Consider the following 18,081-nt stretch of genomic DNA (forward strand, 5'->3'; position numbering starts at 1 on the left):
GCTCCGTCACGCCCCCCCCATACACACACACAGAGGAGAGGGGACAGCCAATCAGCGCCCTGCACCGTCAGCTGCTCACTCTGTCAGCCAATCAGAAACAAGCCCAAAAAAAGAGTGTAGCCACCAGTGACGTCACAGAGGTCGCAAACTCCCTGAGTTCAGACTGACAGGAAACAGCAGCACTTATATAATATTTATATATAATAATTTATAATATATATAATATTATATATATAATAATATATATTATTGCATTATATAGTATATAGTATTTATATATAATATATATATATATTATATATATACATATATATATATATACATATATATATATATTATATATATTATTGCATTATATAGTATATAGTATTTATATATATATATATATATTTATATCCATCTCTGTCCTTTTGTCGTCTTCCTGTAAAAAAATGCAATTGGAAAACTTATTTAAGAATACAGTTTGCTTTGATGCTTTTAATAAAACTGTGACGTGAATGTGAAGCTTTGTCTGAGAGAGGTTTCATCAGCTCTCTGAGGATGGAGCGTCCTGTCAGACGACATAAAGGGCAGAAAAACCCTTTAATTAATAATGAGCACAAAGTCCTTTTAAGGTGATTCAGGCTGACCTGAAGTCTGCTGATAAATTCTCATGTAACACTTAAACTGCTGTACACACCACAGGATGTGACACCTCTGGTCATCTGGTTGGATGATATTAGTTTTAAACATAATTATTAATAATTTTCATTATTTACAAACATTATGATGAAAAAGCATCTAGTTATAGCTGTACAGGCCATGGATGTGTGTATGGATGTAGCCTCTCTCTCTCTAAGCCTGAAACAGCTGTTTCATGTGTACTCTCTTCTGATTGGCTGACTGTTTTGTGAGTTCTGCTCAGGCCAATCACAGGAAGGATAACAGATATATAGCTACATAAAAGCAGATCTCTGGGTCTGAGATGTCCCGTATTTAGGATAATGTTATCCAACCTTTGCAATCACACTTTTGTTTCCTGACATTCAACAACTGTGCAGTGTTTCCTTCTCCGTCTGTCTCTCCTCTTCTCCTCCGTCTGTCTCTCCTCTTCTCCTCCGTCTGTCTCTCCTCTGCTTCTCCGTCTGTCTCTCCTCTTCTCCTCCGTCTGTCTCTCCTCTTCTTCTCCGCCTGTCTCTCCTCTTCTTCTCCGTCTGTCTCTCCTCTTCTCCTCCGTCTGTCTCTCCTCTTCTCCTCCGTCTGTCTCTCCTCTTCTCCTCCGTCTGTCTCTCCTCCGTCTGTCTCTCCTCTTCTTCTCCGTCTGTCTCTCCTCTTCTCCTCCGTCTGTCTCTCCTCTTCTCCTCCGTCTGTCTCTCCTCTGCACCGCTGTCTAGCATATCATATTTTGAATCTATAAACAACTGAACATAAAATAAATAAAAAGTGGACCAGGCCTTGAGCTTCATCATCTGTTTTCTTCATCTGAATTAAGGGTGTTGTATTCAATTTGAAGATCTTTATAAATAACATTTGAGTGTGTCGATTCCTAAACACGTCCACATACTTAGATACTTCCAGCGTTTTTGAACTTGCATTTAGAATATTTTATACAATTCAATAACAACTCAAACACACCACCTAACAAGATGCCAAATTATCGTTAGTTTGATGATTTTGTGGCACCAAAATGAGGTGGGTCAAGCTGTGCAGTGGACGAACATCTACATTAAATTATGCTTTTTTTTTCTTTTTTTTAACCAAACTGCATGTGTGTTTAGAATAATTCATAGTAATGAAGTTACAAACAGATCTCCTTCAAACAAAAACATCAAATACATCCATAATCCCATAAAGTAGTATCAGCTCAGGTATTTGTTGTGCGGCAATAATAACAACCCAACCACTCTGTTAATAATAATACTAATACTAATAATAATAATAATAATGTGTTTTATTGTTGGTCAGGTTAATAAGACATACAGACAGGCTGGTGTGCTTCAACACTTTGGTTACATCATCTGCATAGAAACATTGTCATCAAAAACATAAGTGCTTATGAAATTGTGCAAAACAAAGTAATACTGCCAAATAACAACAAGAACAAACAGAAAACAGGTTAAAATAAGAACATCATTGGTAACTTTGTGCTCAGTTTGGAGCCGTAGTGCTCTCGAGCATGGCATCGTATTCCTTCTGTGGCTTCACAAACTAATCACAGTTAAAAACTTTGTACCGTGAAAATACTGACGATCAACTGCATCTAACATCGCTCTGCTGCTCAACTAAAGGAGGAAAGAAACCAACAGGGGACCAACAGTAACCAACAGGGGACCAATAGAAACCAATAGAAACCAACAGAAACCAACAAGGAACCAACAAGGAACCAACAGGGGACCAATAGAAACCAACAGAAACCAACAGTAACCAACAAGGAACCAACAGAAATCAACAAGGAACCAACAGAAACCAACAGAAACTAACATAAACCAACAAGTAACCAACAGGGGACCAATAGAAACCAACAGAAACCAACAGGGGACCAATAGAAACCAACAGAAACCAACAGGGGACCAATAGGAACCAACAGGGGACCAACAGAAACCAACAGTAACCAACAAGGAACCAACAAGGAACCAACAGAAACCAACAGGGGACCAATAGAAACCAACAGGGAACCAATAGAAGCCAACAGGGGACCAATAGAAACCAACAGGGAACCAATAGAAGCCAACAGGGGACCAATAGAAGCCAACAGGGGACCAATAGAAACCAACAGGGGACCAATAGAAACCAACAGGGAACCAATAGAAGCCAACAGGGGACCAATAGAAACCAACAGGGGACCAATAGAAACCAACAGTAACCAACAGGGGACCAACAGAAACCAACAAGGAACCAACAAGGAACCAACAGAAACCAACAGTAACCAACAGGGGACCAATAGAAACCAACAAGGAACCAACAAGGAACCAACAGAAACCAACAAGGAACCAACAAGGAACCAACAGGGGACCAACAGAAACCAATAGAAACCAACAGGGGACCAATAGAAACCAACAGAAACCAACAACAACTAACATAAACCAACAACTGATACAAACCTACAGAATCCAGCAGGGGGCGCTCTGCTGTGGGTCTTGAGGTGATCATATAAATATGTAATAATATTGTGTCAGAGGATGACACCAGCGCCCTCCTGAGGAATATGGCTTAAAAACAACCAATAACACAATATAATCTAAACACGTCTAAACTAGTGCCATCACTTCTGTAGGAGTTACCATAGCAACAGCACAGAGCCAGATTTGTCTTCTTTAAGTGCTTTTTATTAGCTTGAATATGCTTAAGAGCACAAGTGTCTTTGTTTTTCTGGAAAAAGTTTAAAAGCTTAAAAAACGGAGAACTGTGAAACATTACTGAATTTCACATCCATTCATATTCTGTCTTTAAGGACAGAATACTTTAGTCAACCCAGCCCTGTGTGCATGAGGCCGTTATCAGTGCCTCAAGTGTTTTTGGACTCACACATTTCTGAAATGCTGCAGTGCATTTTGAAAGAATTCAAAACACAAAATCATTTTGTACCTTTTCATACCTGCATTTGAAAATATCATTGATGTTCCTTGTGAGGGAACACTAAAGTACAGAAATATTTTCTAACTGTGACTTTTTCGGACTCTGCGTCACCTAAACATCACGTTCAAAAATTGCTCAACACACAGAAAAATAAGTATAAAAACATTTCAGCCAGAAACAGAACAGATTCTGATTGGATGAAGCAGCAGAGCGACACATTCTGCAATTTGTTCACATCAACTAAAAGTTTCACCAGGTGAAATTATGGCTTCAACAGTGCAAACGGTCCCGTTTAACACGATCCTACCCTGATACCCAAAACAAGTTCACATCAGAGGCTTCAGAAGGGCAACACCTGCATCCTCCTCTGAAGCCACATCAGCACTCCTTCATATTAACACTGAAGCTACGTCTACCTTTGGATCAGAGAAATAAATTAATCTAGTTTTGTTTTTATTTTTGGCACAGGCTGTAATTCCTCTTCCTCCTCTTCCTCCTCTTCCTCCTCTTCCTCCTCTTCCTCATCTTCCTCCTCTTCCTCCTCTTCCTCCTCTACAGACAGATGTTGATCTGTTTGGCCAGCTCTCGATCCAGGTCGTGGATTAGAGTGTCGAAGTCCTTCAGGCTGAGTCGACAGTTAAATGGAGCATCAAAATCCATAAAGTCGTCCACGTAGAGACCTCCTCCTCCTCCTCCTCCTCCTGACAACCACGCCTCCTTCTTCTCCTCCTCCTCTTCATCCCCACTGCCTGGATCAACCACAGAAGTGGAAACATGTGAAAGGGATAAATATCTTGGTTATAAAATATGAGGTAAAGTTAACTGTTTCCTCCTAATGTTCATCATGAGACAAATCAATTGAAATACAGATTCAGATGAAAACTTAACATCAAACTCATTAGGATCACATTTAATTTCATAATTAACCCTCCTGTTGTCCTCGAGTCAAGGAAGGAAGGGAGGAAGAAGGAAGGATGGAAGGGAGGAAGAAGGAAGGAAAGGAAGGAAGGGAGGAAGAAGGAAGGAAAGGAGGGAGGGAGGGAGGAAGAAAGGAAAGGAGGGAGGGAGGAAGGAAGGAAGGGAGGAAGGAAGAAGGAAAGGAGGGAGGAAGGAAGGAGGGAAGGAAGGGGGGAGGGAGGGAGAAAGGAAAAGAGGAAGGGAGGGAGGGAGGAAGGAAGAAGAAAGGAAAGGAGGAAGGTAATGGGGAGGAAAGAAAGAGAGAAGGAGGGATGGAGGAAGGAAGGACAAAGGAAGGAAGAAAGTAAAGAGAGAGGAAGGAAAGAAAGAGAGAAGGACAGACAGGAGGAAGGAAGGAAGGGAGGAAAGAAGGAACAGTCAAAACAGACGGGATCAATTTGACCCGGGAGGACGACACGAAGGTTAAAAGAATTATTGAAATATTTCACTCTGGATCTAGAGACAGGGTTTGAGTCTCCTTGAGCATCATGTACTTTATCTCCTTGTGTACATTAAGTGTTAACAGAACAAGCTTTGAACATAACATCTGCCATTTTATTAGCTTTTAGTAATTGTTTCTAATATGTTGGTAGATTGCTGCCTGCTGAGTTTCAGCTCATTGTTTCGTTGTCCGGCTGCAACTTTACTGTTCTGGTTCACTCTCTGCGCTCTCATAGCATCGTTTTAAGATAGAAGAGCCACTGTTCACTACCTGCTGTAGACTAGCTGGTGAACATAGTGGAGCTACAGACTGTATAACAGTAATGAGCGTAGCCACCATGAAGTCACCCGTTGGTATGTGGACTCCTGTTTTGCAGCCTCTGGTTCGGCATTTTGACCGTTGCTATCTTGGTTTTTTTGGAGCCAGAAGTGAAGAGAAGGGACCTTATTAGGACGAGAGTGAGGAGCTGAAGACGAGCTCCTCATGGTCAGACTACAACAGATCCTGAAGCATACTCTGCTTTATCGACTGTTTTACTACATAGGAACATCATTTATTTAAATCATCATCATGTTTTATTGAAGAAGACTTGAAACTAGTGATTGAGACCATAAACTCATTAGGAAAGTGTTTACTCAGAGTAGGCTCATTTTCTGATAGACTTCTATACAGTCAGTGGAGTCTCCCCCTGCTGGCCATTAGAGAGAGTGCAGATTTTAAGTCACTTCAGCTTCACTTCTCAGACCTGTAACATTTAGCAGCTAAAGAGCCAGATATTTCCCTCAGGAGATGGTAGAGAATAAAAACAGAGCTTAAAGAGAGTAAATATTGGACTTACATTCAGCAGGTGGACAGAAAGCTAGTTCAACAAGTTCGACATATCAACTTAAAAGCTGAAGATGTGTCAGTGTTGTGTTCACTACTTGTTTCTGATGAAAACTACTGGCCATAAAATCAGTTAATGCAGGTTTAAATACTGTATATTCTTTTCTATTTCCTGGACAAAACCATGCCTGCAGTGTTTGATGAGGACATGGTGAGGTTGCTATGTGTTTGGGTCATTGAATGGAAATTAACCATCATCCTCGTCCGTTTACCTCCATCACTCTCACTTCCTGCCACCTCGTCATAATCCGCCTCCTGTCCAGACAGAAGGTCTCGTCCACAGATGCTCCAGTCTCCAGCGTACCGGTTAATCGGTGGTGGACTCTCCAGCCGGGCTAGACCGCCTCGCCCGCGACGTGACACCACCACCTCCTCGGGATTCTGGGGCAGAGCCAATCGCAGAACAGGACGCCGTTGCTGCTGCTGCTGCTGCTGGCCCAGGGGGTTATGGGTAAGGGTGGGGGAGGGTGGTGGTGAGACGTCAATACAGACGTCTGCTGTGACTCGCTCGGTTGGCACTGAGGAAGAAAGTCAGAATAAGATGTGACACCTGTTCAAAGTAAAGCAGTTTCCGTGACAACAGTAGAGTGGCAGTGTGGGCCTCACCTGGCCACAGCTGCAGCAGGTAGTGCAACGCCTCAATGTGACGTTTGAAATCCACTGCACTCGCTATCTCTTCACCATGACCGAAACCCTTCCCTCTTCCTCCCCTTCCCCCTCCTCCCCCTCCTCCTCCTCCTCCTCCTCCTCCTCCCCTCCAGGCCTCCTGGGTTGGGGTGAGGAGGACCGGGCCGAAGCAGACAGCGAGGTTCTGGTGCGTCATCCTGTTGGACGAGCTGAGGGACGCGACCATGCTGAGGTGGTTGAGCAGGAGAGACAGAGTGGCCTGGAGGGGGAAGAGATAGAAAGTAAAGGTTAAAATTAAATGATCCTGATCAGCCAATCTTACTAAGTTTATCAGGGGTCTGAATCCTCCTGTCAATAAAATTATAAAATGTAATGATTGTACTATCAGTGACATTCAGTTAGAAAGGACACAGTACTGTAGTGGTGCAGTACTATCAGTCAGTATTACCCTCTCTGGTGGTGGCAGGCAGGACAGCAACTCCACAGTGCTCTGAGCCAGCTGAGGATCAGGGGTTGCAGGTGGGGGTCGTAAGGTCATGGCTTCCCTGACGACCTGGTACAGGTTCCTGGTGATGAGCGGAGATGGCAGCTCTCGCAGGTAGTCCTTCAGTATACCTGAAAATCACACAGTACAGAGTTCTATCCACCAAACAAGACAACGTCATGATTAAATCATTGAGGTTGATTCTGACACATTAAGGTTCAGTTAATAAGGTAACCAAGGTCCATGTTAGTCTGTAGGGTCAGTTCAATCAAACCATAATGACTCAGACTGGAGTCATACCAGCACAATACTTGTTCAAGTCATTCAGGTCAGGTCTTCAGGTCTGAGTAGGACAGCCATTTTGTGTGATACTGACCTGTAATGACGTTGACGTCGGGGTACAAGTCCTCACTGAGACAGACAGCCGAACTGTTCCTCTCAAACCAATCCCTGAGCTCCTTCTTCACTGCAGCAGAACCACAAAGTCTGTACAGACCCACCACCTGACAGACAGACAGACAGACAGACAGACAGACAGACAGACAGACAGACAGACAGACAGACAGACAGACAGACAGACAGACAGACAGACAGACAGACAGACAGACAGACAGACAGACAGACAGACAGACAGACAGACAGACAGAGAGGAGAAAGTCCTTATTAGATAATTCAGAACAAACTGCACTTTCTTTAGTGAAGGTAAGCTGGAACGTGAAATAGACAGGTGGGGTGAGACGTGTGAGCAGTAAATCTGTGGTGCTTCAGAGGGAGCTGATCGTGAAGCTCTGGATTAACGAGTGGATCTCTGTTCCATTTCCTCTGATGGGAGAGGAGCTCAGAGATCCAGGAGAACGAGGACAACTGCTCCTTCATGCTGAGCGGAGTCAGCTGAGGTGCTTCAGCATCTGATCGTGTCCAGTATGTCCATCCATGGGTTACATATCAGGTCTGGGAACACTTCAGGATCCACCAAGAGGAGATTTAGGATCTCAACATTATTAAATAATTTGGCAAATCACAGATAAATTCACATCAGTTTGTATACTCAACTGGTTCTATCACATGCTACATCCAAGCCAATGGTTGTATTTCACATCACAACATAGTGTTCATAGGAAATGCAGGATTAGACCAACTTCACATTGTTACCTGGCACAGCTCATTTTGACCTGCATTTGGTGTTTTGATTGGTGCTCATTTCAAGCACAGCCTCTTGTTTCTGCTGAATCATATAACCAGCCTGAAGATGGCTTTTAGTGAATCCTGTTACTACTATCAGGTCTCCAGGACGGGAATATTACCTCTGCACCACCCATACACCTCCAACCATTAATACAACTGGTTTTAAAGTCAAAGCTGAAGTTTACCTTCAGGCCTCGTCGCTCTATCTCTGCCACAGTCTTCTGGATCAGCAGAGGGATTGGACATGTAGATCCTTCTTTCTCCACCAGGTGGTGCAGCTCAACTCCAAACACATTACCTGGTGATGATGAGTCATTGCTGGGCTGAAGAGAGAATTTAATACAGTTTAATAATCTTTTCAGTAACTTTATATAATCTTATATAACAGTTCTTTGTACAGCAGCAGTAATAGTCTCAGTGATGTTGGAGTCTGTGGTTGTAAATGGTGACTTGTGACTTTACAATAACTCTAACAAAGGTCCAGTGATTACAGCAGAGAACCTCATGTCATAATGTGGAGTCGTCATTAACAGCTGTTTGGTGGATGTTTATTAAGGTAGTATTATTAGTATTTTGTACCTGTGTGTCCCATTTTTCCTGCAGCAACAGTTTGACATAAAGGAGACCTCTGGGCTCCAGCTTCACACAGAGCTGCTGACTGCGACTCCCTGAGAGACACATATAGGAAGTACAGTCATTTATGTTTTTGCATACTCAAACTATTATCTCTGCATTTAAACAACAGAAGTGATTTAGTGGAATCACAATATTTTAATGCCATGAACCTTTAAATAGAGGAGGGATGGAGACTCCGCCCAGACAACAGACTCTGTTTCTGGTTGGACGACCTGAAGTCTGACCCTGATCGGTCTCAGGCTTAGCCCCGCCCACTGCCTGCGGATTGGCTGCAGAGAAAGAAAAGAGAGAGATTTACATCACAAAGGATTTTAAGACACTGTGCCAGTAGTTCAAGTTGTGGTTTGAAGCATTTTATCCTTTTGAATCTCTTTCTATATCTATATCATAGGTGGATCCAATATTGTCCCTCCTGATGAAGCTGAACTTGATATTTTAGGATTCAGCTGAAGCTTACATGCACTGACAGCTCTCATGGTCCCAGCAGTACCTGGTGTTAACACAATGATGCGCAGCTGCCGCGCTCGCTCCAGCTCCAAGTGGAAGGCGTGGTTTAACGGGAGGGCGGGGCCTCGTAGGGTCAGGAGGGCGGTTCTTGCTCTGGTGACGCCGTCAATCTGGATGGCCAGGAAGACCTCCTTACTGCCCTCCGACCTGGGGGGAAGAGACATGGGGAGACTTTTCAACATCCAACTAAAACCACACCATTCCTGAACCTTAACCCCTACATACAAGCTGTAAAAACACACAGCCATATACACATTTCTTTTAGGTGGACTTTTCCTACTGTGACCCCAAATATACAAAAAAAAGGTAAAACCATTTAAACTTATCTGAGTTAAAATGTATAGAACTGCTATGACTTTTATCAATTTATCTTATCAGTGCTCTTTCATTACTGAATAATTGTTTGAATAAATTCAGAACAGGATAAATACAACTAAATATTTTTAAAGTGGCAAGACTAACGTTTACAACAGCAAAGTCACTATTTAAGCTAGAAAGAAGACCTGCCTGCTGCTATATCGGCCTGTAGAATTTGACTAGTTTTAAGACATGTGGCAAACTAAGCTAAACATTTAGGCTACATACAGACAGCTTTAAAACAAAATCTGTCTTATAGCTTTGTTTATAACTATTTACTGTGGTCGTGTCAACAAACTAGACGTGGTTGAGAGAACGCAGGCAAAGCAGATGTTATTTTTCTACATGTGCCTTCTTGTTGAATGTGTGGGTTGATAAAATATTTATTGGAGTTTTAGTTGTTTTTGTTGTTTTAGTTGTCATCAGCTTCAGTAAAATGTTATCTTCACTTCACTTGGTTCACTGTGTCCATCTCTCTCCTCTGACAGCAGAGGAGAAGCTACAGCGTGACCAGCAGTTATACCAAAACATAAAAAAGTACAGATAAAGGAACTGATCTAAAAATAACCCTGGTTCTAAAAATGTAAAAACCGGTTCCAATTCAGAACCAGGTTTTGGGGGACGCTGCCACTGATTTACATCTACTACAGCGGCTCTGCAGGAAACCAATCAGGGTTCAGTAAGGCTGGGTATGGTTAGGGTTAGGGTACCAATCCAAGTACCCTTAAAGTGATACTGAGTACTTCATTTGATACTCATTCCTCATTTTGTGCATTTGCTTTTATCCGGTGTAACAGGCATGTAGTGCAGTCACACTTTAGAGCGTTTAGGTGGCATCGTTACTGCTGAACTACTAAGCATGCAAACTCAAATCCACAGCGGGCCAATCACATGTCACATTGAAGAATGCTTGCATTGATTACCTGTGAGCAAGTCCATAGAAAGAGTCATATTTTGTAGCTCTGGGTGCAAAAAGGATTGATTGTAGGTATCATTTGACAGGAGAGGTTTGGATAATACCCTAAAAGTATTGAGTAGTGACACCCAGCCGTAGTGTCCAGCTGTGGGTGTTAGCGTTGTCAGTGTGTTTGTACCTGCTGGTCTTCATCTCCTCCAGACCCAGCAGATGGACGGTCAGTAATCCCGTCACCCGTTGGCTGCCTCGCGGCGGGTCAGAGCCAACGTACAGCTGGAATGAACTGATGTCACACACTGTTTCCTGGGAGGTTGCTGGAGGAGGAGCCTGTTGCCGTGGCAGCAGTTCGGGCGAGTCTCCATCACTGAGATAACCTGAAAGGAAAACATAAACATTTTGGTGGTTTAACTCTGAGAGGAGAGGCCTTTTTATCAATACGAAATATGCCGAGTTCAGACTTGCGTACTTGGTAGTTAGGACTTTGTAATAAAATCCAAACTGTATCTTAATACAATAAAATAAAATGTAATATAAAATAATGTACCCAAAGCTCTGCACAGACATTTTGAGGGGAAGGTGCTCAAGTGAAAAAAAAGCAAACCCCTTTTACTGTTTACCTCCTTTACTGGCGGAGCGTCCTCTCGATGATCGTCGCAGTGGTCGGGCAGGAGGGGTGGAGCTATCGAGGTGATATCTGCTGATCACATTCTGGTTGGACAGCGCAGATGATGATGTTGTATTCTTACTGGTCGACTCATCCCCGCCCCCTCTGGTGTCGTTTCCCTGGCGACTGGCGCGAGATGAAGAGCGAAGGCTGAGTTTGCGTCGCAGCTCGGGAAGTTTCTTCATCTTTAGGGAGAGCTTCCTCACTGTACCTGGAGACCTCAGCCTGTCCATCACGCTGCCGGACACGCTCCCTTTCTTCTGGGAGGCGGGGCTGGATTCAGAGGGGGCGGGGTCTGAGAGAGAGAAATATATTTAGCTTATGTTCCTGAAATGTATTTTTAGCAAATTGGTGACCATTAGCAGAGCAGTATGAGCACATTATAAGTGATGGAATACAGAATACAGTCAGAAGGTGCGACCTAACCCTAACCCTACCTGTGTTTTCCGTGACCGTGATGTCATCAATATGGTGACTGACGCTGGGATTGGTGCCCTCCAGTGGACAGACATTACTTCGACCGTCTGCTGGTTCAACCCACACTCCTGCCCTCTCTGCTCGGGTAGACCCTCCCTCCTCCTGGTTGTCCCTCCTCCTCCACACGTCCTCTCTGCGTGGCCCTGCTGCGTCCTCCTCCTCAGGGATTGGGTTGTACCAGATGTTGTTGCTGCTCTCCTCCTGCAGCCCACAGGCCTCGTCTGAAGCCTGTGACTTTCCTGATGACAGTACCCAGGCTCGGCTGCTGCGGTCCAGACTCTGCAAGTAGGCACGCTGACCGGACTTGTTGCTGTTGGAGGTGGTAGGTGCCTCAATGGAGACCCCTGTTGGCTGGGAGGCGTTCTGCTGTACTGAAGAACTGACAGGAACACTGGAGGGACTCGTCTTGTCCCAGGTATGACTGATGCCTGTCCTGTCGCCCCGCTGCTCTGTCTGGGAACAGAACGAGAAGCAGGTGTTAGATTACTGAAAGAAGGGATCAAAGTACCAGGAGCAGAACAAGAAGAGATCAAAGTACCAGGAGCAGAACAACAAGAAGGGATCAAAGTACCAGGAGCAGAACAACAAGAAGGGATCAAAGTACCAGGAGCAGAACAGGAAGGGATCAAAGTACCAGGAGCAGAACAAAAAGGGATCAAACTACCAGGAGCAGAACAGGAAGAGAAACAAAGGGAATTAAACCACTCCTATCATCCTGTACCTTGTCCTGTGTCAGCCTCTGACTCCAGGCCTGCCCAGATGCATCCTGGGTTTTTCCTGACGCCCGGTCCCTGTCAGGGTTTCTGGGGGCGGGGCCTGAGGGCAGGGTGCTGGTCGGGGCCCCAGAACCCTGTCGAGCCCACTGCTGTTTCTTGGCTACTGTGATGTGGTTGCGGGGGGGCGAGGGGGGTTCAGGGTCTGCGGCTGCCGGCGTTCTTGTCGCCGTCGTCGTAGTCACTGTTGGTGATGATGGTGATGAAGAGGTCTGCGGGACCGTGTCAGACTTGACTGGAACATCTGGAGGAAACACACAAGGAGCTGTTAGTGTCATTCCTGCTCTGGATTAATGTCTGCACATGGTGTCAGCATGTTTGCAGAGAGAGACGGAAGGAATTCAGTGGGGAGCTATTTTGTGGTTCTCTGTATGGAGGTTTGATAAAGATAAAACTACTGACTGAGCACAGATTCATTCATCAGCTCAACAACTGCACAGAACCCACTGTTTTTTAGAGGCAGACTGGAGAGCGGATAAAACATTTCTTTGACACATAACTACAAACATTAAGTGGATTTCTCTACTGGTTGAGTGTCCATTGTTACTGGTGTCAATCTACAGCTTCCACTTGTGTTCTGTTACATTTTAGTCAAAAGCTCTGGATGTTAAAGGACACATATTCACATATCCAGCTCTATATTTATATTCTGTGTCTCTACTGGAATATCTTTACATGATTTCCAGTTAAAAACTCCTTATTTATCTTCTACTGGTCCTTTATGCAGCCGCTCAGTTCAGCCTCTGTCTGAAACAGGCCGTTTTAGCTCCTGTCTCTTTAAGCCCCCCTTAAACACTTTAGCAACCACCCTAGCAACCACCTTAGCAACCACCCTAGCAACCAGGACTACAGAACAGATGGCTGTTTGTGTGCAACAAGCTGATGTTCATGCTGCAAACGAAGCTTTAAGATCAGGTTGAACTCTGAGTTTTCACTTTCAGGCAGCATTTCGGCAAATGTTCACCCTCAAGCAATCTGACATCAGGACAGGATTTATAAATAACAGAAAACCACAAAAGGAAGAAAATGTCCTCTTTAACATATAAACGTGGCCACATTTATATTTTACATAGTGACACTTTTTACTTTTTACCACGGAGAGGCCAACACCTACAGAACGACTGTCAGACTGCACCAGGGACATTTCTCTGGATTGGATTTATCTTTATGCAGATTCCTCTGACATAGTTACCATTCATCTCATTTCTTTAGTGTAATTGTTTAATTTATTTTTAGTCACGATTTTTTCTCGGTGCCATTGCAGTGTTTCATTGATTCCCCAGATTAGCTCCGTGTGTCTCAACCGGTGTCAGAACAACAAAAGACGTATTTTGTAGATTTTATGGACAGTGAACTCCCTCTGTTTGTTGATTTGTCTAAAAGAAGGTTTATTTCAAGAGTTAAAAGTGGTAGATCTCCCAGAAATAAAACTCAAACAGCTGTTTCTCAGTCTGCTGGTGATTATTGATCGTCTATAATCAGTCGGTCCGTTCAGCAACTGTGTGACTGACTGCAGGAACAAAGTGGAACATTTAAAGCAGTGAGATTCTCTCACATCCTGAACATCTGGATTTCTCTCTCTTAGCTGTGTGTGTGTGTGTGTGTGTGTGTGTGTGTGTGTGTGTGTGTGTGTGTGTGTGTGTGTGTGTGTGTGTGTGTGTGTGTGTGTGTGTGTGTGTGCCACAGGCGGATCACACAGGAATTCATCTGACTTCAGAGTCCTGTGCTCTGATTGGCTGTTAGGAGTCTGTTCACATGTCAATCACAGATAATGAGACTGTTATGAATCAGAGCTCCAGGTGTGTTTACCTGTGGGTAACCATGGTAACAGAGTGAGTTGCTATGGCTGCTGAGTTATTTGGTACAAAGTTTTTATGGTTACACCACTTAGACATTTTTACCATAATCCTCTAATATATTCTCTCTAAATGGATTAAAAGCAGAAATTTGATGCTGAGTCCACAAAAAAAGAATGTGTGAAGTTATTCATACGTTTATTTTATCATTTTAACCCTTTAAATTTAAACTAAACCTCATAGACACAAGAATAACCTCATTGACCCGTATATACTGATAAAGAACAATGATTATAATGTTCGGCCACTAGATGGCAGCAGTGAGCAGCACGAACACACCGGTCTCAGCAGCTGCCGGTTGTTCCACTTTCTTCACTCTGTCTTTGTGTGTGTGTGTGTGTGTGTGTGTGTGTGTGTGTGTGTGTGTGTGTGTGTGTATGTGTGTGTGTGTCTGCCGGCAGGTTCACACACCGACACAGACAGGAAGTGACACCTCCAGAGGTCGGACTCCACTTCCTGTCATCTGACTGAGGACCTGATAGAGGATGGTGAGCGTGTGCGGCTAATAATAGTCTGTTTTAGTGTGCAGCCTGAGAGATGCTGATAAGTGAGAAAAGAGGAGGAGGAGGTGAAGGAGGGGGAGGGGGGGTGGAGAGGGCGGGGAAAGGAGAGGGGGGGTGAGGGGGGGGTGAATAAACAGCTGTGTCTCTGCAGATGTCAATGAACTCTCTGTATTTAAGACTAAACACACTGCTGTCTATTCACTATTCATTAGAGTCCTAAAATACACAGAAACATAACACACAAAGACTGCAGTCAGACACACTGAACACACACACACACACACACACACACACACACACACACACACACACAAAGCTTGCTTTAAGAGAAAAGTAAACATGTATTTAACTCGAACAGCCAACAAGAAACTTTTACTTTGTTCACATCAGCAACCAGAAATATTTCTACTCCTGCTGATAATAATAAAAACACAGAACTTGAGTTCATGAAAACTTGCAGAGAGGACGACAGCTGGATTGCAGCAGTTTGTCTCAACACTTCCTGTTTACTGTACATCACTGATACATCACTTCCTGTGGAGCTTCAGAGGAAAGTAACGGAGTACATTCACAAACTGTAGTACAGTTTGAGGTACTTGTACTTTACTGTAGTACAGTTAGAGGTACTAGTACTTTACTGTAGTACAGTTTGAGGTACTTGTACTTTACTGCAGTATTTCCATGTGATGCTACTTTCTACATCTCAGAGGGAAATATTGTACTTTCTACTCCACTACATTTATTTGACAGCTTTAGTTACTTTTCAGATGCAGATTTGACACAATGGAAAATATAACAAGCTTTATAAATACAACACATTGTTAAAGATGAAACCAGACAGCAGTGTGTAGTCGGCTCACATCTCAGATGTCTATGAGTTGTTAACAGCTCCACCAAATACTGGTTTTTCCCTCTAAACTTCTCACATGCTTTCATTTCTATAAATGTTCAAATGATCCAATATTTCAGCAACAATCAAAGATTAGAGAAAAAGTCCAAAAACTGAAAACACATTTGTGTATCAGAACTTAGTTTGTTCTTCTTTCCCATTAATCATCTCACCAGCCCTCACATTTATCTGCTGACCCTTTGGAGGGGCCCCACCCCTAGGTTGGGAACCACTGGACTAAACTAGCTAACTGTATATAAAGTAGTGTAAACTAGCTAACTGTATATAAAGTAGTGTAAACTAGCTAACTGTATATAAAGTAGTGTAAACTAGCTCCACCTCCAGCAGCTACAACAGTAACATGCTGCTCTAACACTGATGCTTCACTATTAATAATCTAATGATGTCATAATAATAATATATCAGTCAGAGGACCAAACCACTACTTTACTGTAATACTGCATACTACATCACTCATAATACTGCAGTACTTTACTGTAATACTGCATACTACATGACTATAATACTGCAGTACTTTACTGTAATACTGCATACTACATCACTATAATACTGCAGTACTTTTACTGTAATACTGCATACTACATCACTATAATACTGCAGTACTTTACTGTAATACTGCATACTACATCACTCATAATACTGCAGTACTTTTACTGTAATACTGCATACTACATCACTCATAATACTGCAGTACTTTTACTGTAATACTGCATACTACATCACTATAATACTGCAGTACTTTACTGTAATACTGCATACTACATCACTCATAATACTGCAGTACTTTTACTGTAATACTGCATACTACATCACTCATAATACTGCAGTACTTTTACTGTAATACTGCATACTACATCACTATAATACTGCAGTACTTTTACTGTAATACTGCATACTACATCACTATAATACTGCAGTACTTTTACTGAAGTCGATGGTTTAAAGTCGTCATGTGACCTCAAACAGTTTATCAGCTGATCTTCAACACTTAACCACAGGAAGTTAAATTACTGTCACACTCTGCTGAAATGTGAGTATCTCCGTGCAGCTCTTATCAGCTGCGTATCTGAGTGTGTGTGTGTGTGTGTGTGTACGTGTGTGTGTGTGAGTGTGTGTGTGTGTGTGTTGTGACTTCCTGTTTATCTCCGTAATAGCAGAGAGGATATAAGATATCAAACTGTTAACTGCTCTCCCTCCCACACAGTGCTAATGACAGGAAGTGGTCAGCTGACCCAGTTTGTCTGCAGGAAGCTGAAGATTGAAGCACGTGTGTGTCGCTGAGACTCAGACCGAACCAAACCTGATCAATAAAAACCTGAAACCAGTAAAGTATTGATCCTCAACAGCGGTGACATCACAGGTGACATCATCACGACCCTGCCGGCTGTTTACTGTACCAACACAGACACTCTGTTGCCATAACAACAGTCAGCTGACCTCTGACCTCAGCAGAGTCTGTGACACTGAGCTCAGATCAGCTGATAACACAAAGACTTCATTTAGAGTCTTCAGACCAAAGCTGCTCATCTCTCAGTCAATCAGACCCTGATTATAACCCCCCCCCCCCTTATTTACTATACTTACATTAAAAGACTCTGACTCTCTTTTCACTCACTAAGCAGAAGGATTAATAATGAGAGTAATACGCAGCAGAGATGATGTGTAATAACGTTTATAGATGGTTTCTGTTGTGTTAAATAGCTTCTCTTTCTTTCTTCACTGACTTTTTTTGTTGTATTTAATAAAAATGTATTTTTGTGATGATGTTGAGACGAGGACGCCGTCGTTCCTGCAGGAGAAGAAGTAGCTCAATCCTCATCGTTATGCTGATGATGTTCAGCTCTACGTCAGCTCACATACTTCCTGTCTGATTTAAACTCGTCTGCACCAAAACTCCCTCAAACTAAACTCTGAGTAAACTGAAATGTTTCTCATTGGTTCAAACTGTCCTCTGACCTGCTGACAGTGTTTCACTCCTCCTGAAACCTGTAGACACGACTCTGGGACCCAACGCTGAGGCTCATATTAGAGGTTAACTCGGATCGGGCCGACCGAAATTACCTGGCCCCGAATTACCCGGATTGGATTTTATAACCTCGGGTCCCGGATCTGTTCGCTAAAATGTGTAAAACCGAGAAAGCCCGAGAGACACCGAGTACGGGTCTGACTCGGGTCAGTCAGCGTTGTTATGGTAACTAAATACAATAAAGCCTATTATTAGTTACAGTCCGCTACTCATTTATTTAAACAGGGTTTCCTGATATGTTGCAGTAAATTCATGATGAAAGGTTCTTTCCATCCTAGAGAAGAGCTGGAATGATTTCAGACAAGCTGCAGTCACAACAAT

The 18,081-nt window shown here is 43.2% G+C and overlaps 1 protein-coding gene across 1 annotated transcript in view; it reads right to left on the minus strand.

Annotated features, from left to right (window-relative positions):
- Positions 1–3,431: 3,431 nt before the first annotated feature.
- LOC134003387 (rho GTPase-activating protein SYDE1) overlaps positions 3,432–18,081 on the minus strand; it is a 19,012-nt gene continuing 4,362 nt past the window's right edge. Inside the window, exons 2-14 of the mRNA XM_062442574.1 lie at positions 12,414–12,709; positions 11,653–12,145; positions 11,169–11,510; positions 10,730–10,925; positions 9,262–9,425; positions 8,921–9,040; positions 8,715–8,803; positions 8,321–8,458; positions 7,327–7,453; positions 6,915–7,081; positions 6,446–6,725; positions 6,052–6,357; positions 3,432–4,304 (exon numbers count right to left, since the gene is read on the minus strand). Of these exons, the coding sequence (XP_062298558.1) occupies positions 4,108–4,304; positions 6,052–6,357; positions 6,446–6,725; positions 6,915–7,081; positions 7,327–7,453; positions 8,321–8,458; positions 8,715–8,803; positions 8,921–9,040; positions 9,262–9,425; positions 10,730–10,925; positions 11,169–11,510; positions 11,653–12,145; positions 12,414–12,709 (2,915 nt within the window). The 3' untranslated portion in view covers positions 3,432–4,107. The remainder of the gene's footprint in view (positions 4,305–6,051; positions 6,358–6,445; positions 6,726–6,914; positions 7,082–7,326; positions 7,454–8,320; positions 8,459–8,714; positions 8,804–8,920; positions 9,041–9,261; positions 9,426–10,729; positions 10,926–11,168; positions 11,511–11,652; positions 12,146–12,413; positions 12,710–18,081) is intronic.

The sequence above is a fragment of the Scomber scombrus genome, chromosome 21, assembly GCF_963691925.1.
Source record: "Scomber scombrus chromosome 21, fScoSco1.1, whole genome shotgun sequence".
In the NCBI taxonomy this organism is placed as follows: Eukaryota; Metazoa; Chordata; class Actinopteri; order Scombriformes; family Scombridae; genus Scomber; species Scomber scombrus.